The following is a 22,107-nucleotide window of genomic DNA, read 5'->3' on the forward strand; positions in this document are numbered from 1 at the left end:
GTTTGTGTTGTGGCTCTTTTAAAACTGGAATTTGTTATATGCGGCTCGAGCATCAAGCAGGTCTGGCCACCCCTGCTCTATAGTCTATAGTCTATACTCTACTCTACAGCACTGCGCACGATACTAAACGTTACAGCCACCTTGCGGCTTTAATAAGGTTCATTATGCTGCAATTTATGTTTGATACTAAAGTTACAGCACATTTCTTTTAACGGTTTGTTATTTCAGATGCTGGAAGAGACATCACATTATTAAAAGGAAACTTATGTTTTGCTTTACAAATGCACCATTAATTAACAAAACATTGATGAAGCAAAGGGCCACGATTAGCAACCAATACCAATAAATAAACACTGTACAGTAAAATGCTGCACATACTTTTACAGCATAAAGCAAAACGAATATAATTGTGAACTTTTAAAGGTAAAAGGAATCACCAACACGTCGGAAAAAGATAAGGGATTACCAGTTGGTTGACAGTTTAAACAACAGCATTTTATAAAACTAGACATGAAGCCTAAACAAACAATACCGGTACTTGATGAAATTGATGTTTTGAAATTGGTCGATTTGTTGCATCAAAAAGCAGGCCAGTCTTTCAAACTAACAAAATGGCAGTTGTAAAACTCAGGACAACACAATACACGAAACAGTTTGCTATAATAAGCAAGAAAATAATAAGCACAATTAAATTTTAGGCAAGGCTTAAACTGTGTTTAAATGAAAGCCCGGTTGATCAAAAATTAAATTGCGTTTAAGTACGCTCTTGCTCATTTTTGGCTTATGAAGCAGCTTAAATATTCCAGTGCCTATGTTCATAGGAATGCCCATGATAATGCATTCTGACACACCCGTGATAACATCACTTTGACCATAGTAAGCGGCATCAAATAAATGGTCGGCTGTTTTTTCAAACGACGCTAACATTAACACACTCTCTTTCATGCGGGCTAAGCCAAATCGAGTGATTCCTAAAACTTCTCCTTTGTAAGTCATCAGGTCAGCAAGCAGCATTAAATGTCTCCTGTCAATGCTCATGCCATGATTCACCATCGTATATTCAACCTCGTTGATGATTGTCACCCTTGCCGCCTCGATGCCGAGATATTTCTCGACCTCGATGGTGTTATTTGATGTTGTTCGTTCTCCGATAACTCCGGGAGTGGCCATCACTCCACCAAGTGCATTGCCCTCCACCAGTAATTTGTATCTCTCTTTTGAGCTACTGGACTCATCGATGTGGATCACAGCTCGTGACACTTCTTGCAATCCTTGGACGATCACCTTCGGAACGGCTTCCTTCAAAAGTTGTATGACGTGATAGAGAGACTGCTTAGTGTTGTATGTAGGGTGGATTGTGATTATGTCCTTGCTCTGAATGACAACTTGTGATGGTTTGATTGGAAGGCGGGAAGTGCAGAGATTATAGCGGACTGTATCTGCGTTGACTTCGATTTTCAATAATCGGCAACGCTGGAGATCTATTTTTAACAGGATGTAGCAGTCATCAGGTTGATATACTTCTTCAATGAGAGAACATATCTCGCTCAGTGTTGTTTTTTCAATCCGGCCTTTGGCGATCCTTGCTATGTCTGAGTTGGTGTCGTTACTTAAATGAGCTGTAATGATCGGAGTGCTGATGTTCTTTGAAGCGTTAATAATCTCCTTAATTCTTGGCACACCTTGAGTGATGTTCATGGAGGCAACTCCGGCGAAATGGAAAGTTTTCAGTGTCATTTGTGTGCCTGGTTCGCCAATGCTTTGAGCACACAAAGCACCCACAGCTGTGCCAGGTTCCAGCTTTGCTTTCATATACTTTGATGCACAAACCTTAATGAAATGATTCAGTTGAGTAAGGGTTATCCGATCTAGTTGGTACAGAATCTTTGGTTGAGTTGATCCATTATCGTTTATACCGTACCTGGTGCGAGTTACAGAAATCCTTTTGGCAAAATCGTGAAGGAATTCTTTTAGTTCTGATTTAAAATCGTCACTAATTTGAGTAAAAGTATCAAGAAGAACATCGGTGTTGGATGTCAGTGTAGCGCAGCTTAGTGGAACCTCGTGTAAGCATGGATAATTGGCTTGGACAACTTGAAGAACACGATTAAAGTCAACGGGTTTGCTTTTGCCTTCCATGTCAGTTGGATCTAGACCGTCTCCTCCATAAACGAACTGTACAATGTCATGAGTTGACGAACGCACTGTGAGGTCATAATGACCACACAGGTCTTCAAGGGATTTTACAAGTCGCCTTTGCATGTAACCTGTTTCAGCTGTTTTTACAGCTGTATCCACCAGACCTTCACGGCCGCCCATGGTGTGAAAAAAGAATTCTGTTGCAGTTAACCCTGAATAAAAGCTGTTTGCAACGAAGCCACGAGCTGCGGGGTCCTTGGAATATTTCTCAAAATGCGGCAAAGGTCTATCTTCAAAACCATTGGGCACACGATTTCCACTGATGGCTTGTTGGCCGACACATGCAATCATTTGGGATATGTTAATAAATGAGCCCTTAGAGCCACAGACAGCCATAGTTAAAGGAGTATTGCTTCTATGGAGTTCACGTAAACACGCCTTTCCAGCATAATCTCTAATGACTGACAACTCCTTCAAAATAACAGCTTCAAGAGCTTGCTCTGGGGTGCAGCCAGGCTGGGATGGTAGCTTCCCATGGGCAAGTGCATTGATGTAACCATCACATTTCTCATAACCATCAGTGAGAAGCTCATGCTTGGCTTTCAAAAGTCCGTCTCCAGGGGTAACATCCCCGATTCCAATAGAGAATCCTCGATTGCTTAAAAACATAGGGCATATTCTTGCAAGCCTCCACATGGCGTTTGCAGCCAGGTTTTCTCCATAGTCACGTAGCAGTATGTAAAATATGTTATTCTTGGAACCTCCTCCAAGAGTTGCTTTATCCATTGCTCCAGCAAGAAGTTGGGAGTTGTAAATGACAACAAATGATTCATTGGTGCATAAATCTTCTCCTTTACCACAGTACTGCTTCCCTTTGGCACGCAAACATACACGTACTGGGCACTGATTATTTGGTTTCAATATCAAGCTAAAAACCTGTTTTCCTGTCCACAGAGTGCATGGTTTGACCAATGCAGGAGGAGGAAGATCAACTTTTGTCGACTGATCATCACCAGACAGGATGTAGCAGATGATCTGTGATGCCTGGGCTCTGGTGAAAAACACATCCTTTTGTGTAAGAAGGTGACCGGCTGTGATAAAGTCCTGGATGGCTGCAATTAATGGCTCTCCATTGCGAGGGGTGACCATGTTGTTTTTGGTCCCCATGAGCAGTAGAGCCTCTGCTTTTGCTTCTTCGGTCTGTGGTAGATGTAGATTCATCTCATCTCCATCAAAGTCAGCATTGTAAGGATTACAGACACACTCATTAAATCTAAAAGTTCGATGATCTGCCACTTTGGCAAAATGTGCCATAATACTAAGTTTGTGAAGCGATGGCTGGCGGTTGAAGAGGCAGACATCACCGTCCATCAAGTGGCGCTCCACTGTGTCACCGTAACGTAACTCGTTAGCGATCTTTTCACGATTGCCGTATTTTAAAAACTTTTTCATGTTGGTTTGTCGTTGTTCTATGAAATTAGCACCAGGATGTTTATCCGAGCCATTGATAACCAACTTCTTCATCAAATGTATGTTACTACGAGTAACCTTTTCAGGGTAAGTCAAAACTTTTGCAACATGCACTGGAACACCAACTTGATCGATACGAAGGTTAGGATCTGGGGAAATTACCGTACGTCCAGAGAAATCAACTCTTTTACCAGAGAGATTACCACGAAATCTCCCTTGCTTGCCTTTCAAGCGTTGAACAAAACCCCTAGTAGGTTTCTGTGGTTTCATATTGAACGGGATGCCAGAAAGTTCACTGTTAATATACAGGGCACATTGCAGTTGCAGAAAGTCCCAATCCTCCATTATCATTTGTGATTTGGCTCCACTTGCTTTGTGTTTTTGGATGACATCATTAAGAAATATAATCTCCGTAAGCTTCATGGTTAAATCGTCTTCATTCGTGCCCGTTTTGAGATCAGTAACGACTGATGGCCTGATGCATAAAGGAGGAACAGCAAGTCGTGTTAAGATTAAATCTTCTGGCCTACAAGCATTGGCATTCATGATCAAAAGAGGTACATCTTCATCAGGAATATTTTTTAAGAGATCCAATACGACAAGTGGGTTTAAGTCTTCCTGTGCACGACCAACAAGGTTCTCCATTTCACGATTATACTTCACTGCGGTAGAAAATGACTGATAAAATTCGTCGATTTCTGGCAAAACTGCCTTTTTGGTATGCTTCTTATATTTTTCATGGATAATTTTCAACAGACCACACTTCTTAACTGTTCCGTTCATTGCATTGCAGTAGTAACAGGTGTGACATTTCTTTGCCTGTGTATTTATCTTTTTGTGTAGAGACCGCAATTGCAAATAGGTCAGCCCAGGACGACGCAGCGCGTCCTTGTACATGTGTTTCTCTTTCTCTGTTAGAAGTATGCAACTGCAAGTTTTGCAAATCATTTGCAATATTTTTACGACAACTTTAAAGTAGCCAGCATGAAAACAAGGTAATTCCAAATCCACGTAACCAAAGTGACCAATGCATTCTGCAAGATTTTTTCCGCAAGTGCCACAGTCTTGGTTTTTCTGACTAGTTCCCATTCTTCGGTCCAGGACTCCATATTCAATAGCGGTGTGTTGAAGATCTTGAGAATAAAGGTTCTTACTCACACAATGAATGTGGGAGTATTGGCTGATTTCACGAGGATTTTGAACACCGAAGCAAACTTTGCTTATTTTCTTTGCAATATCTGTTTCACGATACTGTTCTTTTACCATTTTTGTGTATCAGTGCAACAACAATATAGTAGATGACAGTTTCAACCTTTGGAGCTTCATAAATTATTTTTCACATATTTGTCTGCAAAATATTATATAGACTAACTTATATAGCAATAAATACATATAGTCGTGTTTATTGTTACCGTTGTAACAATTTTAAGCACCAATTACAACCGAGAAAATCAGTATGTTACAATTTATCCAAATAATGATATTTTAAAAATACCTTTCATGATGAAAGTACGGCTGCTGCGTCTACATAATTTAAGTTTGTTTATAAAAAAACTTACCTGATACTTTCATTATATATCCTACAATAAACAGGCTATATGATGTTACAAAATTGTCGTACTACATTGCAGGCTATAAAATGCCAGCTATAAACTGTATACACAGAAATAATAAAGTACTCTTTCTTTCTAAGCGCTTTAAGTGGTTTTTAGTGTTGTAAAAGCCAGAACGTTTGTACTTAACGCATTTTCGGTTTGACAAACGTTTTACATTGAATTAATGGCAGCTTAAAAACTAACCAAGCAGAAAACAGCAAACCAAGCTCAATTATGTGTGAAATCCGTGTTTCATGCTTTAATGGCCTAAATTCTTAAGCCTATACATGTGGTACTTTTTTCCCTTTAGGCCTAAGCGATCAATCAAACCTTATTATCCAAAAATACCACTTTGCATGGTGAAAACAAAAAATGATTTTCATGTATAAGCCGTAAAAAACACTATAGCTACTGGTTGGATCTACATCCAAGCAAAACTGAGAAATGATTGTAATGCTCCCATTCCCATCATAGAAAAGCACTATCCGACTTTGCAACGTGCTATCAGTGTTGCTAAACCAAAATTAGAAAATAAATATAAATCATTTTTCGACCTAAATACAATCAAAGTCTTTATATAGAGACTCTAGTACAATTTAAAACTTAAAAAGATTTAAAGTGAAAAAAAAAAAAAAACTATTTGGAGTGAAGAAAATAGGTCAAATTCACGGAAACAATGAAGTACTTGTAAATCACAATACAAACTTAATTTCATGAAGCTCGCATAAAAGCTTAGAAACTAGATTCCCCGTTTTAGATACTTTTTGTTGTGATGTTTTGGGGCTGGGAATAGATTTAAAACTTTAAGCCAGATCAAAGTTTCCGAAGCTAACTAACGATAACAAAAGGTAACTATAGCCATTAAATATTTAAACTGGTAGGTTTAACATTTCGTCTGATAAAATGATCTTGATAGCATTAGATGTAGGCCTATTGTATATGCTGTACAGCGCATGGGTAAGAGAATTTATCGCAGCGGAAGAACGCATTTCAGTTATTTGGGAGTCATTTACGCCTCAACTATTAAACAAAAAAATTACAACACTTGGTTATTTATATTTTTTTAGAAGGAAGCAATTCATCAAAAAGCTCTTGTAAAGGCCGCACTTTTCCCACCCGTGTCCTAGACTTGCTGTTTTATCCTTGGTTATTTTGGCACTAGAATTAGAAATCGTCTTAAAGATGACACTCTTGATTCGCTGCTGTGTTTGCGTCACTATTACAATAAACAAACATGCTTTGTTTTGATTATATGTGTAAACTTTTTTACTTTGTTAATCCCGAAAAGTCTAGGGATTGTAGGGTGAAAATCCTGAAATATCAATTTTAGTCCTGAAGTCCTAACCCTAATCATAACCAAATAGAGATGTCTATTAAGTTCATATTGTTTTTTCTTTGGCATTTTGTTTCTAACGTAGTAATGACATAATAATCAAGGTCACGTGAAAAATTGCTGCCCCAGTCTATGCCCATAAAAGGCATGGCCTTGACCAAATTTGGTCTGGACCGATAAGTCCTTGTGTCAAAAACGTATCTTCCTTATCAGCAACTAGTTTTAGCGCGTATAATGCAGTTGAAGGTACAAGAAGAGGCTAACCAACGAAAGCTTGTCTTTTAAGGCTTAGGCTGTGAAAGATATTTGATCGAAAGTTTACAATGGGCTACTTAAATTCGAATCGAACAAGACTAAATCGAGTTGATCTGCAGCCCTACTAAGCTATTTTGCGACATTCGCAGACGACAGGCCGCAACAAGTTGCAATATTTCGAAGATTTTTGCTAGGCTAGATATTGGCAAGCTTGCTTATTTCTCGCTAAGTTACAGTCTAAAGCATTAAACTTAGGCTATCCACACGAAATGTTGGGAACCGTTTTTTCAAGAAAGTAAAATGATTTACTAAGTTACGATTGGAAAGCCATTGATAGCTAGCTGACGGTTAATTGAGTAAATTGATGATCAAAACTAATGCTTGCACCCTTACTAATGCTACAAAATATAAACTAAGTCAAGATAAGCTGTTTTTTTGTAAAATGTCGTTGGTTAAATATTGTTATGTTACCTGTAAGCTAGGCCTATATCATAGCGTTTTTAAACTTTACGACTAGACCCACAAAAGATTGTCAACCGGTAGTCTGTAGCTTAGATATTTAAAACCTGTTTCAGGTGCAAAGTTTAAATAGATAGCATACCGGTATTTGTTACATACTCGTACCCTTACCACACATACATTACAAAATGCTGGACGATGACGTTGCTGCTCTCGTGATTGATAATGGTTCGGGAATGTGCAAGGCAGGCTTTGCCGGTGATGACGCACCAAGGGCTGTTTTCCCATCATTGGTTGGAAGACCTAAACATCAGGTATTTATGCGTTTTTCGGAATTTGCACGTTCGTTTGTCAGCTTACTTTAAAATTTAAGCCAATTTAAAACGCTATAATATACAGTATAAAGCTGTGCAGCTTTAATTTCCCATTTTCTTTTTTTCTCTGTTTAATGCTTTGAGCGAGAACAAGAAACCTATATCATGTGGCTTAGCCTTACAAGTCTTGCATGATTGCGACTGCTTTCTACGCTTTACTTTAAATGAATTTAGATGGGTAATTGAAATTTAACATTTTCTAATCATCAGCAGTAGCCTACCTCAATCACCACATTTTTTTCAGGGTGTCATGGTTGGAATGGGCCAGAAAGACAGTTACGTAGGAGATGAAGCCCAGAGCAAGCGGGGAATTTTGAGCTTGAAATATCCAATTGAACACGGGATAGTGACCAATTGGGATGACATGGAAAAAATCTGGCATCATACATTCTACAACGAGCTCCGTGTTGCACCCGAGGAACACCCGATATTGCTCACAGAAGCACCATTAAACCCCAAGGTGCGTTTATGTTGTTAACTGCCATACTTTTCACGCTGTTTCTCAGAATTATATGCACATTGCATGGTTTGGCATGCTAAATCCGCAATAGTGTCGGAAAGTAACTTTGAGTGTGAAACTAACAAACAGCTTGGAATAAAAAAGAATCTAATTTTTTTAGGGTTTCAGGAGTTTTTTTTTAGTTCCTGTCATTTAAGTTGTTGTTGAAGAAAAATTTGCGCTTGGGTTTAGCTTATATAAATATTTTTAAACTTTTAACCTTCTTTTCAACAAAACTTTGTAGGCAAATCGAGAGAAAATGACCCAGATTATGTTTGAAACTTTCAACGCACCAGCCATGTACGTCGCCATTCAAGCAGTGTTATCACTGTACGCGTCAGGGCGTACTACAGGCAAGCTTTTTCGTTTTTTTCTTTGTATTTGTTTGCTATCATTCTACTCTGCTTGGCTGACGGAGCCAGCTGGCTTTTGTACGGTCTGTTCCCTGTTTGCTCCTGTTGTAAAAGCATCGAGTTTGTTAATTTCTGGTGGCAGTTATTCTTCTAGATTTTCAAGTTTTGGTCGAACTGCTTTTTGGTTTCCTGTTTTAACGGGCGCTGTGTACTTAGGCTTAGCAGTAATTCTCGTCTAACTAAATTTTTTTGTAGCTTTGGTCTCATCGTAATGTCATGCCATATAAATCAACCGAGTGAATTGTACAACTTGTGAACCAAACTAGCATTTAACAGTTAACTCAATATGCTAGCGATTAAAAAACATGGTTTGTTAAAACTAGGGATTGTACTGGACAGTGGAGATGGTGTTTCGCACACAGTTCCGATTTATGAAGGCTACGCTCTCCCGCACGCCATCTTGCGTCAAGATTTAGCCGGCAGAGACCTGACTGATTTTTTGATGAAAATTTTAACCGAAAGAGGCTACTCATTTACTACAACAGGTTTGTGGTAACAGGTTAGACTTTAACAGATCAGTTGACAGTACGCACATCACTACATCAAATAGCAAACGTTTATGTAGAAGAAAAATTATAGTTTGAGTTCTTATGAAGTTGAAAATTAATCTCGTATGGCCTATATGTAGCTGAGCGTGAGATAGTCCGTGACATTAAAGAGAAGCTGTGCTACGTAGCATTAGACTACGACCAGGAGTTGGCGACAGCAGCCACCAGCAGTACATTGGAAAAGAGCTACGAGCTTCCAGATGGACAGGTTTTATAAATTAGGCTACGTCATTCACCTCTAATCAATTATAGTTCATGCAAATTTGCTGCAGAAATCTAGTTTTGCATCATATAATATTGGAGTTCTAACAGTTCTGCACAGGGACTTATGCTTAACTTAGCGTAACTTATGCCTGCAAGAACAGCTGCTGGATTTAAAGTGTAATCATATAACTCAATGAGAAGTTTATAATTTTAGGTCATCACCATCGGGAATGAACGTTTCCGGTGCCCAGAAGCCATGTTTCAACCAGCTATGCTTGGCATGGAATCATCGGGAATCCACGAGACAACATATAACTCCATCATGAAATGTGACGTTGATATAAGGAAGGATCTATACGCCAACACTGTCTTGTCCGGTGGAACGACGATGTATCCCGGTGAGGAAGCATTGATATAATAGCTATGCCAGCGAATAAGCTCAAGCCAATGGCGGTTCTTGACCTTTTACAGTACATACCACGAGCCTTCTTGCGTTGGAAGTATGCTACATTTTTCCACAATAAATATGTTTTGAAGAATAATAGCAAGACAGTACCAAGTATAAGTGAATTGAAACGTGGTTTTCAAAACAGTTTTATTTTATTATAACGAAACTAAACTTCACGAATCCCATGAAATCTCTCTTAAACTCACTTAGGTATCCTTATACCTTTGGCTTAAAAAGCACTAACCTGAGCGCTTTAGGGGGGGCGGTAGTCGATATCTTGTGAAAATTGTTTGTAAACAGTAAACTCTTCAATCGGTTTTTATAACGTTTAGGGATCGGAGATCGGATGCAGAAGGAGATTACGTCACTTGCTCCGAGCACGATGAAGATAAAGATCATCGCTCCTCCTGAAAGAAAATATTCAGTCTGGATCGGAGGATCCATTCTTGCTTCTCTCTCCACCTTCCAGCAGATGTGGATTTCCAAGCAAGAATACGACGAATCCGGGCCCTCGATTGTGCACAGGAAATGCTTTTAGCTCACAAGTTGAAGGTTTCCAGTTAGGGAAATTCTCAACGTTGTATACGTCGCCTTGTACAGCGGCTCGTTTTCAATTGAAATATGTTGGTGTTGATGCGTTATAAAGTTTTGCTCGACCATCTAGCTATGGTGAGTTTTTATTTGATTTGACATAAAGCGTAGCGAAGGGTTAAGATCCACGTTGAAAAGAGCTATTGTTACGACAGAAACTGATACACTGGTACCACCATTTTCAGCGTCCCCGATATAACGGCTGATTGTCAGGTAAAAACAATCTCCAACTTCGCGTAGTTTAACCTGCTTGCAGAAGCCTTGTTTTCTACCAAACTATTAGAAATGGTCTTATAATTAGTTTGAAAGAAACATGAACATTTTTGGTACCAAAGTTTTTCAAATTTAGTTCAAAAACTTATGTTGGTTTTGGCGCACCCTGCAATATCTACCCACATTCACAAACGAAAACAATTCAGACACTCAAGAGTGACAAACACTTACGTCACAAAAATCAAACACCAGTTTGCTTTATCTTGTTATTACTGTAGAAACTTACAGTATTTTATGGTTAGAGGTATTTAATCTTCGACTTTTCAAGAAAAAATTCACTTCAGCCGTAAAAACGTCAAAGTTTCGTTAAGTCTACACACTAATCGGGTTTCTTGTACTATGTCTGTCTGTAAACTGTTACCAAAATCGAAAACTGCAGATAGTTACAATTAGAAGTTCTGTAATTATGTATATAGGAAGGTTTGTGTGCTTTCGATGAGAAAAGCATTTTTCCACAAGCTCAAAGTCATGATAACATAGTTATTGACTATACTATGCGTGCCAGCAGGCATAATTTTAACAGCAAAAGGTGCTCAAGTGGTGATGGAATTCTTTTAAAACCAACGTTTCGCGAACTGATGCGAGTGAGCTTCGTCAGGTCAGATTACAATAGAGAATGAGAATAGGATATAGTAGAGAATGTCACCCGCACAAGTTTGCGAAGCGTTAGTTTTATCAAAGAAGTCAATCACCAGTTGAGCACCTTTTGTTGTTGACTGTCAGTCGCTACGTATCCAAGAGTAAACGGCACAAATAAATCAATTACCAAACGCGTGGTGTTGAAGGTTTATTTGTTGGTATCGATGGATTTTTCAATAAAGATGCTGCCATCCTGCGCCTTAAAAACGCGGGATACCAATTGGCTTCGCCCGTGAAGGACATTCTCTGAAACCTTCAAAATCGCTTGTTACCCAAGTCTTTTGTGAGGAGCAGATCAAATTACCTTCTGCCAAATACTGCCATATTATAAGATATAACCTACACAATGGTTCCTACTGTACAAAACTAATCAAAATCGTTACTGTTGTGCGAACACTGTTGACTTTAATTATACACAAATGGTATGACTATGAGGATTTTAATTTGTTCAACTGATTCGCACATCAAGTAAACCAGCAATTGCAATAATAATTATGACAATAGTAGCAATATTAAAAAATTGCTTAAAGACGGTAACTGCAGTTAAATTATATGTCTCACAACACTATTCGTCTCACCGGTATAACAAAAAGATAGAATCGGACACATTTTTTAGATAAATACCGACGTTGCCCTGTCGATCTTCTTGTGCAGGGGTAGCCAACCAGTCAGAGACTAAGAGCCTCACTTCTTACTGTGCTAACCGCAAAGAGCCACGTCATACACATTATGATTTATGACGCTTTTTCTTATTACGTCATAATACTGCATCAGATATTGTCTCAGTTTCATCATCTTATTCTGGGTCGAAATTTGATGTAATCAGTCATTATTTAGCAAATATCAATTGAACACTAGCCAGTAGAGATTACTTTTCTGTAATATTTATCTGCCTAAAATGGGTAAAATGTGCTCTCTTTCGGAGGTTCAATATGAACGAAAGAGCCGCATAATACCGGGCAAAGAGCCGCGGGTTGGCCAGGCCTGTTCTTGTGACTTAAAAACAGCAATGCAAACAAAATTACACGTTCAGTAAAAGGACGATAGCTGATTAATGATACCAAGACAACCCTTATTATTTACATTTCTATGTCTTACGTATGCAGGGACCTGGTTTGCTATAAAACTTTGGATATAACAGTGTTCCAGTTGTGATAAACAATGATAAAGTTGGGGGTCAAATCCCCTCCTCCTGAAACAAGATCCCTACACGTACGCTTAGACGATATATTGTCCCTCTACTTCATCTTGCATCTTGAGGATCAAGTCCCCCAATTTATCAAATCCAAGGCCATCCTCTTCGATTTTCCTAGACAGCAATTGCAAATCGTTATATCAAATTTTATAAACGCTTTATGTGCTTTTATATCATTTCTGTAACATCTTCTACTGATGAATTCGCTTGATATTTCATATAGGCCTAACAAACTTTTTACTTCTGCAAAGCTTTTTTCAGAAATTCTTTTCTGTATCCCAAAGCTTTTGCTTCAGCTACTACCGATGAGTTTTCCAATTCATCTGTCAAGAGTTTACCCAAATCAATTTGTTTCATCTTCTCTGTTTCACTGTCAACAACACACACACAAATGGGTGTTAAATGAATGACGACTATTCATAAAAAATCAAGAGGTTTACTAAATGGATTTGATTATGAAAGACTTAGTTTTATAAACCTAGTTTATGTTAGTTTATTGCTTAAAAGGCTACATACTTCGACATGGGCGGATAAATTAGAGAAAGATCGCTCTCTTCAATAAGATGGCCTTCGTTCATTTCATTTTTCCGTTGGTCTTTGTTAACGTCATCATGGACAGAAGCCCTAATTAAAATAGCAAAAGAGATTTATGGTTGGTGACTGTTGGTTGGCCTTCGTATAGGTCAGGAAATGCTCTCCTGGATTCATTGCAGTGATTTGTGTTGTATGCTTACCTTTCAACTTGATCTTCTTGCAATTTCTGGTCAGGCAGCAAAATTTCTTCAGTGCGGTTTACGTCCGATACAGCTGTGCCTGAGATGCAAAAAAGTAATGTTAAAAGAACACACATCGACACACTGGCTTGTTTGTTTAATTAAATAAAGCAAACAAAGCTTTTAATTTAAAATTAAAACTCTTATCCTAAATACAATTACTGTCTGAGGCGTACAACATAGCCTAAAAAGACATTTTAGTAACTACAAGTTTTTCATCAAATAATATTTAACTTTAAGATAAAGTGTATGAAGCAGGGTTGCCTGAAACAAGTTTCGATTTCAGTTTCACATTATAACTACTAGCCTATACCAAAGTGTTTTGAGGTAAAAACGGTATAAACGCTTGGTACGTTACTGTACGAAGTTAAAACTTATTTCCGTAATCTAGACGCACCTTCATTACGCACAAAATTGGTTTCTTCTGGAAGGTGAAGCTTCACATCAGAATTGGTTTGATTTACAATTGAACTGATTGAATTGGAAGTCATGTTCACTAACTTCTTTAGTATACGGCTTCAATTATTATCTGTCAGTTAAATCGCTGATTTAGCTTAGTTATCATTCAGGATTTGAACACTATAGGTTATCTGAACTGCAAGTGAATAAATATTTTAGGTACAAACTGCTTCTTTGTGGTCAGTTATTGCTAAATTGCTCAATCCAATACCTTACTCCAGTGACACGTAATCACTGTACGGGCGTATTTCGCAACTGAATTGTAATTACATATGTCTAAAACTTTCCATGATTCTTTACCACCTCTAGTGGGCCAAGGTAAATTAATTTATAATTATTTCCAAACACAAAAATACGTAATAACTCTTTGAAATAACAAACTTTCCTGCTATCAAAAACAAAGCCATTGTTTATGAGAAAAGTATATTTACAATTATACAATTCCGTTTTAAGAATTCCTTACAGATCCTAAAGTGTAAATTCCCACCCGCAAGTCGGTTAAACGGATATTCCGCGGATATTCCGTCGGTTAAACGGATATTCCGCCAACTTTGACAGCAATGCTCGACTGTGATAGAAACTTGCTGCTGAAATTAATACCTAAACGTAAGAGCTTTGCGATAATAAGGCTACGAAGGATTAAAAATCATAAATATACTTTGGATGTCTTTTAATGATATTTAAGCCACCGCAATTGCATTGTGGTGTAAGCGTAGTTTCATATGAAAATACTACCAACACTTTGCTTTTGTTCATAAGAACTGTTTTCTGACTTTTGAGCCAATGAATATAAAGGAATGGGCTTTCTTGAAATGAATAGGTCGAAGTTATAATACTAGCATCACCCATGAAAATGTTGCAATGTTGAATTTTATCATAATTATCTGAATATTTTTTGCAATTTATATTGCTTTGTGTATATAATTTCAAAATAATCATGCATTGCACAACGATCTGTTAATCAGGTTAGCCAATAGGCCTATATATCAGTTATAACAAGCTAAATCTAACAGCTACAAGCTATAACATCTATTAAACATGAAACCAAATAAACGCAAAAATTTGAAGCTTTAAATTCATGTTTAAAAATTCTAACGAATTATTTTTCAAATCCAGAGAAAAAAATTATGAACAGAAGCTTTAAGAAACGTTTAAAACTCAGCGAAAAAGCTCTAAAGTTTTTTGTTTCCACGCATCAACTCTTTTCCGTTTTCTTTCCACGGCTTTGATCAACTCCGTTTTGATTTCCTTCAAATTAATTGTTTTACAATAAAATTGGTAAACAGACAGTTGTCAAAGTAAACAAAAGTCGTTAAAATTTCAATGGATAAGAATTCATGACGTCACGTATACGTTTGCAGTCAAATTTAACATAATGATGTTGGTAATAAAACATAACTCACTTCAATATGGGAAAATACATTGTAGTACATCAATTCTCGAAGTTGGTCAAAGTTGTATTTGTTGTAGTTTAAATTAGTCATGCCATAATTGCTGCCTTTACCGAAAACTGGAAAATCATTAAATTTCTTGCCCTTGGAATTTTCTGGATCAAACAAAAAACAAGAAAATACTCAAGCTTGAAGTATAGTTCTTTTTTCCTTAGTGCTTGACAATGCTTTGGGTGCAATTTTTAAGCGCCAGGTTTGCCTCAAAACTATTACATGTCATTGTCATGTCAAATCATAGCACACTGACAACAGCCTACGCGTTAAAATCAGGTAAACCTCACAAAGGGTGTCACGAGCTTGTAAAACGTATATTTAAGTAACCTGCTACTGGTTCCTTTGAGCGAGGGATATAATTAGGCAAACTTCTATATTTCTTATTGCACAAAGTAAACCACAAGACTGTTGGAGACCCATCGTCGTCGCCTGGGAAAAGTAGAAATTCTTTCGGGGGAGAACGAATAATCTCCTCGAAATCTACTTGCGGAAATTTCAATCCAGATCTCCAGTCGTGCAGAGATCCAGCAATCAAAAGCTGAAAATTTAACATATTTATCTATTTATCTGTGCAAAGAAAGTCGTATTTTATATGTTTGAATCTTAAGCCGAATCGAACGTCGTTATTTCTATATGCTCACTTCGTAATCGAAGCTATCATCTGAAACATAACCATTGAAATCAAAGACAATCAGAACGTCAGTTGTCCGCTGGGGACGGAGAGGGGTGTATGTAGGAACGTTTGTGAAAACGCCTGTGGCAAAAAAATGTATCAGTTTTATGAGGGAGGAAACTCTTCTCATCAAGTTTTGTTAATTGTTGGAAAATTAGTTGCAGCTATTGTATAGCTATACCCCCATCTGCAAAAGAAAGAACAGGTGTCACTTTTGAAACTGTCGTCTTCAAATTTTCCAAACCAAAATGATCCAAGATTTCCTTAGATTGAGCTGCAACAATAATCGACATGAAAATATGCAACGATTTGGAAAGTGCCAACTACAAAACTACTGTACACTACAAAAAGTAATTGAAAAGGGTTTAATGTACTATAAAAAGCAATACGAAACTACTATAAACTATATAATATCTGCTGCAAATAAAAAATCGAAACAAATTTATCTTTTTTTGTACTCACGCGCTGGTGGTCTTGTGTCCAACGGATTCAAACGAAACCGTTTCAAGGAATCAAAGTCTTGAGCAAAGCTGTACATCTTAGCAGTACCTCCCGAACCGTTTCGATTGCCGATTAATGGAAACTTTCTATAAACAATATATAAGCATTTTAACAAAGGCCATGTTTAGCACAAGTCAACGAGAAGTAAAACACTGAATAATTCCGTGACATTTGATCAAACATAGTATATCCTGTAGTATTTACTAAACCATGTAGCATTCATATATGTGAAAAATAGTTAGATATTAAATTAAATGGCAACAAAAGTATTATACCCATGGACAAAATGTATTTTGTTACGTGGTATCTCTTTTTGGCTGGATTAGTGTCGATTACTATGTTACGCGGAAAATTATATGATTTGTTGCCAAAATTTGATGGAGTTTTTTGATTATATATCTATATGAATACGCACATTTCATATAAATCCAGTTTAGAAGGAACCCAGTAACAATTTAGACTTACGTAATCGCATCCAGAATACTGTTTGAACGTGTGGGTTTTTCATCGATATCTGACAGCCTGGAATTTGTAGGGAGATTCAACCGAGAACGACCTACGGCATCTTTTAACGACGAAATATTAAAAGCAGAGTTGAGAAAATTTAATCAATGACAAACAATATTAAAATTTTTTAAGCGTTTAGGATTCTATTTGTAAATTATTGAAGAAATTTTAAAAATAAAGACAGTTGGTTAATTTTGCATATTAATTATCTAACCTTCATCTTTGTTGTCGGCATCGTCTGATTCATCTGATGCTGTCTTTAAAAAGCAATAAAATGCACGAAATTACTTGCGAAATGTTTTTGATATTAAACCAGGTTAAACCAGAAGCGCGTTTAAGGGGTGACTAGCCTCTTTTCTTTAAACAGCCGAATAAAGGATGTTACAATCATAATATGTCAGTATAAGTCATAATTTAAAATTGTTGGCCTGTTTACACAGATGCCACAAGCATATATAGCGGGTGCAAAACTTTTCTTGTCGGTAGAATGACAGACATGCCGTGTTCAACTTTTTCTCGCAATGGCGGCAGTAGTTAACTTTTCTCGCCGGCCAGATGAAACTTTTCGGCGGCTGTATTCGTACTTTTCGGTCGTTGGACATCCCTGGTTTAAACTAAGTTAATACATTTATAAAATCTATTACTGGAACTTCACAGGGTTCACATAAATGGTATATGACTTTTAGTTTCTTAAGAATTTCTACTTAGGATAGTTTAGATACGTTTTAAAAAGCTCTGAATTTCCATACGTTGTTTACTCAGTAGTAATCTACATACACTTACATCCACGGTTCTACTTTCTTTTGGATTTTTTTTACCATTTAGTCGTTTCTGATCGAGAAAAACGCATCGTAAACTTGTCGGTTTCTTTTTGAAATTTTTCCTTCAACTTAAATACCATTTGTTTTCACAAATCTGTTGTCGATGGGAACCCAAAGTTGAATTTTTAGTAAATCAAAAAATAGCCATTAAAATGAAAAAATAGTTCAAAATAGCAGAAACACCAACAACAAATAAATATTATTTAGAAAGGTTTCAAAAAAAATTTGCAGTAAGAAACGAGAAGATTATTTTACATAATTTTTAGACTCCACCTATATAATCATAAGTTGCTTTGCTGATTTCCGAAGATCCGTTAATAACTGAAGAAGACAAAAGAATTGAAAACGCACATCCCACCATGCCCAAGCAGTAGTGTAATGGTTCCGCTAAACACTGACGTGCTAGGATCCCATTTGACCAGCTGGATCCTAAAGATCTTGGATCTATGCTTGCCCCGTATTCGGGAATCGAAAACTCGAACGGGGTTTGTTCTACCAATGCTTTAAGTATAAAGTATAAAGACTCAGACGAACAGACGACAAAAGATTCGTGCAGCCAATTACAATTTTTACAACAACCGATTTCTTTCTTTGGATCCAAATTCGAAACTCAGTAACATGAAATAACTTGTTACACAGCAAGCAACGAGATATTGCAACCCATTGAAATACTTCTAGCTTTTGTAACAAATTTATTACCGCGATATTTGGACGCCGGAATAGTTCCTTTGACCTTTAGGGCAGTAAAGATAAGCAGAGGCACACAACCATCTTTCACGTAATTTTCAAAATCGCCGATATTTATTTCCATATTCTGCAGATAAAGGAAATGTTACAATCGATGAAAGGAATCAGTGAAATGTAGTTGGATAATTTTATTCGCAATTTTATTTCATAAAATTCTTCCAGACATCATAGTGTAGATTGAAAAGCTCACACTTTGTCCAAACAACCTCCTTCCTAGGACAAAGCCTGGAAAATAATCCACCAACGTATGAGGTTGTCCGTATTTCATTTTTGTATTCGATATGTAGTTCCTGAAAACAAGATATGACTGATTTCAAGAAGAAATAAAAATATGTACAGTAAATTTTCTGTACATTTGATTATAAGTAAAATTGATTTCTTTTATTCATTACTAGTCTACTGTTGTATTACTGGCTAAATCATCTAATTTTGGTACATCTACTAACGAATATTCGTTGAGGACAAAAGGATTTATAAAATCTCTGAAATAATCATGTGCGACTGCATCTTTTAATTCTATATGAAAGCTTGCTTGTTTGGGAGCTTCCACGCCCCTCCTTGTGTAAGCAGTTTGCAAATAACTAATAATAATAGCAAATAACAAATAACTGCGCAGATATTAATAAATAACGTAGTTTAGCGGAGGTGTATGGAGCACTGTTAAATTGCCTATAAATTCAAATAGTGGTTAAAGCGCACTGCTTCTGCAGGACAAACCAACTTATCAATTTTTAAAAAACTTCCATATGACATTGATACATTGATACCAGTAACAAACTTGCACTTTTAATTATTACCAAGCGGAACCTGACAACCCGGTCAGATAAGTAATGACGTCAAGTAATCCTGAATCCTTCAACGCTTCCATTGCTCCAGACGTTCCGGTTAAGGCACGAAACCCGCCTCCGGAGCACGCCACAGATACAACAGGAGTCTACGGGCATTGTAATAAAGATTAAAAGTAACTGTCTTTATTACATCGTATTCACAACACCCACCGATGATATTTGTGTAAAGTTAATTATCATGCTACTGTACATTTAAAAACAAAAGTTATGTAATGTTATGTTTATGCAAAGATCTGCTTTGTTCGCGTCATTCTTCAGTAATATGATGATGTTTTACTTTAGATGAGCGAGTTATACAGAGGCAAAGTCTTCATTACTGTGTACTTTAGTTTAAAATGAATTTATTGTGTATGAAATTGTTTTGTACATTTTTGTTTACCAACTGGTTATTTCGTATTTTACATTTTAGGTTATTTCGTATTTTCGTATTACGTATACAGAAGTAATTGCTATAACCTCTACTGGTATGTTTCCTGTGAGGGTAAACTACTACTACTATTTAGACAAGTTGACGTTACAGTACACAGTATACATGTTTATCAAAATAATACCTCAGCAACGTTCCATGTGCAATTTCTTCCTCTCAACAAGGTTTTTAGTGCTTGGTAAACATGAGGCAACCTCTTCTTTCTATACTCCTTCTCCTTCGGATGGAGACCCAAGGAATAGCGAAAGTCAGGAGTATCTCTTAATAGAGATCAACATTCACTAAATTTGGTGGCTATTTGCTAAAATGTAACCAATGTTAAACTTAATCAATAAAGTTTATTAACATTTGTTAAATCATTAAAATCCATTAAAAGTATCAAAGATACTGACATGTACTCAACTGACTTCATTATTTCAACATCCAGTTGCCCATGCTGCATAAAAAAGCAATAAAATTTGGAGTAACGTACTGGCAAGGGCAAACATTCGAGAAATAAACAAAACAGAGCTAATGTAGGACAAAAGATACAACAGAGAAATTATAGATGTAAATGCAGATATAAGTTAAAAGATAAAACAGTAAAAACATATGGCTATGGTTTTTTCTTTGGATGTTGAGTTAAACAATGACGTTTAAACGATTTAAAAAAGTATTTACCAAACCAAAGTTGATAGTTTTATGTTCATTCTGGTCCATTGCAGTATTGGTGACGTCAATGGTCTCCTGAGCAAGAAAATCGTGATAACTGACGTCATTGTCATAAAGCTCCACCTAAGCATTAAAAATTTGGTGATTGTGTTCAAAGAATAAATCATAATATAAAATGAAAAATAAATCTAGATGTTATAACAGCCATCCAAGTTCTTAAAAAAACCTCATAGCTACAAAAATTAATAAAAATTAAAAAATTAAAAAAGTTAAAATGAAATATCTGATATAAATGATATCAATTAATTTTTTAGCGCATTTCAGCATCGAAAAAACAAGTTATTTTACATAATACCACCTCAATAAAAACCGTTTCGTTTCCTCTGACGTCATCTCGGAGAACAAACTGAAAAGATTCGTTTATGTCGCAGTCAACGCAATAGTCCGGCATTGTACAGGTCTCAAGTTTTCCTGAGTTTTTGCTTTTGCTGCAACTAACTTTGAACTGGAGGTCCGGAGTATCAACCTAAAAAGAGATATTCGAATTGGCTCAAGAAAAGCTTAAAAAAATGCAGCGGAATAAGCTTAGCCCGATTTTTGTGCAAATATGCAAACGACATAAACAGATTTAGAACTGTGCTTTTAATCAATACAATCTAAATGCATACATGCGAATGCTAAAGCATATATACAGGCGTATATAGTGGGTGAAATTGTTGTCATAACGTCGGTAACCTGTACGTTGCTTACTAATCTACGATCACAATACATTGATTATTACCAATTAAGTAAGCACAATACTAAAGCTTTAAGCAAATAATTAAGCAGCATATAACCAACTTCAGGTGCAGATAGAGAGCAGAAAAAAAAACGAAGTAAAGCTAAATTTTAAGTCTCGATAAGAAACTTATAGTAAGTAACCAGAATCGGTAAATGCTAAATTTATCAGCAATCTGTAATCGGGAACGTTTGCGTCAGCACAACCAAAGTACTGTAAGTGTAGTAGTAAGGAGTAGCAAGTAGAGCAAGTAGAGCAAGTAATAACAAGCAGTGCGAACGTTCAATAGCAAGCAGAGAGAATACACAGAGCAAGTCGGTCGCATTCAGTTTGAATTTGTCGAAACTGACTTAATATCGCTATTAAAAGATGATGTTCAACAAAACTACATAAAACAAACTGTCTGCCAGGGCTGGGCAACTGCTCTTTTAAAAAGAGCGTCGCTCACATTCTCTGGCCTAGCTCTTCTATTAAAAAAAGAGCCAGTTCCTTTCGCCGATCACACTCTCGCTCTTTTAAACAATTGAAAAACATTTTCATTTCAGCGTATTTTCATAAGCTATCGTATGTTGCAAATTTGCATTGTAGGCCTAGAACGTGTGTTTAACAGTGGCTCAACAATTACTTACAGTTATTTGATGTAAATGTTAGGAAAATTTATGGAATCCGATATTAAAGAGTTTTGTGTTGGTCACACCCGCTCATCAAATGATTAATAGATACTGTAAATGGAGTATGGGTATTAAGAGCTTTTTAGAACTTTTGACGCCGACGTTCAATTAATATTGTTTAGCCTACTTTCAAAGTATAAATCGATTAAGTTATGCAAGTAACGGTACCGTGAAGCAATTTACCAGCCATAATTAAATGCCTATGATCGTTGTAGTGAATAAATTTCTTCTCAACAAAAGTAAAACAACTGAACATTTTTTTGTCCGCCACTTTTATCCATTTCGTGCGTTCACAGCGTTGTTTGAGCAATGGCCCAAAGAGCTACGAGCGGATAACCTTTAGAAAAGAGCGCGCTCATGGTTTCGCTCCT

General features: G+C 36.7%; 4 protein-coding genes across 4 annotated transcripts; 1 reads left to right on the forward strand and 3 right to left on the reverse strand.

Annotated features, from left to right (window-relative positions):
• Positions 1-202: 202 nt before the first annotated feature.
• LOC143452231 (DNA-directed RNA polymerase III subunit RPC1-like) lies at positions 203-5,364 on the reverse strand. The gene has a single exon (XM_076953117.1). The coding sequence runs from the start codon at positions 4,873-4,875 to the stop codon at positions 706-708; it is 4,170 nt and encodes a 1,389-aa protein (XP_076809232.1). The 5' UTR covers positions 4,876-5,364; the 3' UTR covers positions 203-705.
• Positions 5,365-6,861: 1,497 nt separating this feature from the next.
• On the forward strand, positions 6,862-10,400 carry LOC143452896 (actin-3). The gene is made up of 7 exons (XM_076954035.1): positions 6,862-7,565; positions 7,870-8,085; positions 8,369-8,477; positions 8,861-9,022; positions 9,166-9,293; positions 9,504-9,687; positions 10,070-10,400. The coding sequence occupies exons 1-7, from the start codon at positions 7,440-7,442 to the stop codon at positions 10,273-10,275; spliced, it is 1,131 nt and encodes a 376-aa protein (XP_076810150.1). The 5' UTR covers positions 6,862-7,439; the 3' UTR covers positions 10,276-10,400.
• A 1,278-nt stretch (positions 10,401-11,678) lies between these two features.
• LOC143452503 (uncharacterized) lies at positions 11,679-13,789 on the reverse strand. The gene is made up of 5 exons (XM_076953505.1): positions 13,606-13,789; positions 13,170-13,248; positions 12,952-13,059; positions 12,677-12,805; positions 11,679-12,549 (listed from the first exon to the last, which is right to left on the reverse strand). Exons 1-5 carry the CDS (start codon positions 13,697-13,699, stop codon positions 12,459-12,461), a joined length of 501 nt encoding a protein of 166 aa, XP_076809620.1. The 5' UTR covers positions 13,700-13,789; the 3' UTR covers positions 11,679-12,458.
• Positions 13,790-18,991: 5,202 nt separating this feature from the next.
• On the reverse strand, positions 18,992-20,806 carry LOC143452949 (cytosolic phospholipase A2-like). The gene is made up of 5 exons (XM_076954106.1): positions 20,646-20,806; positions 20,297-20,410; positions 20,035-20,072; positions 19,761-19,896; positions 18,992-19,295 (listed from the first exon to the last, which is right to left on the reverse strand). The coding sequence occupies exons 1-5, from the start codon at positions 20,736-20,738 to the stop codon at positions 19,155-19,157; spliced, it is 522 nt and encodes a 173-aa protein (XP_076810221.1). The 5' UTR covers positions 20,739-20,806; the 3' UTR covers positions 18,992-19,154.
• Between the last annotated feature and the right edge of the window lie 1,301 nt (positions 20,807-22,107).

Source organism: Clavelina lepadiformis, chromosome 4 (assembly GCF_947623445.1).
Source record: "Clavelina lepadiformis chromosome 4, kaClaLepa1.1, whole genome shotgun sequence".
Lineage (NCBI taxonomy): Eukaryota > Metazoa > Chordata > Ascidiacea > Aplousobranchia > Clavelinidae > Clavelina > Clavelina lepadiformis.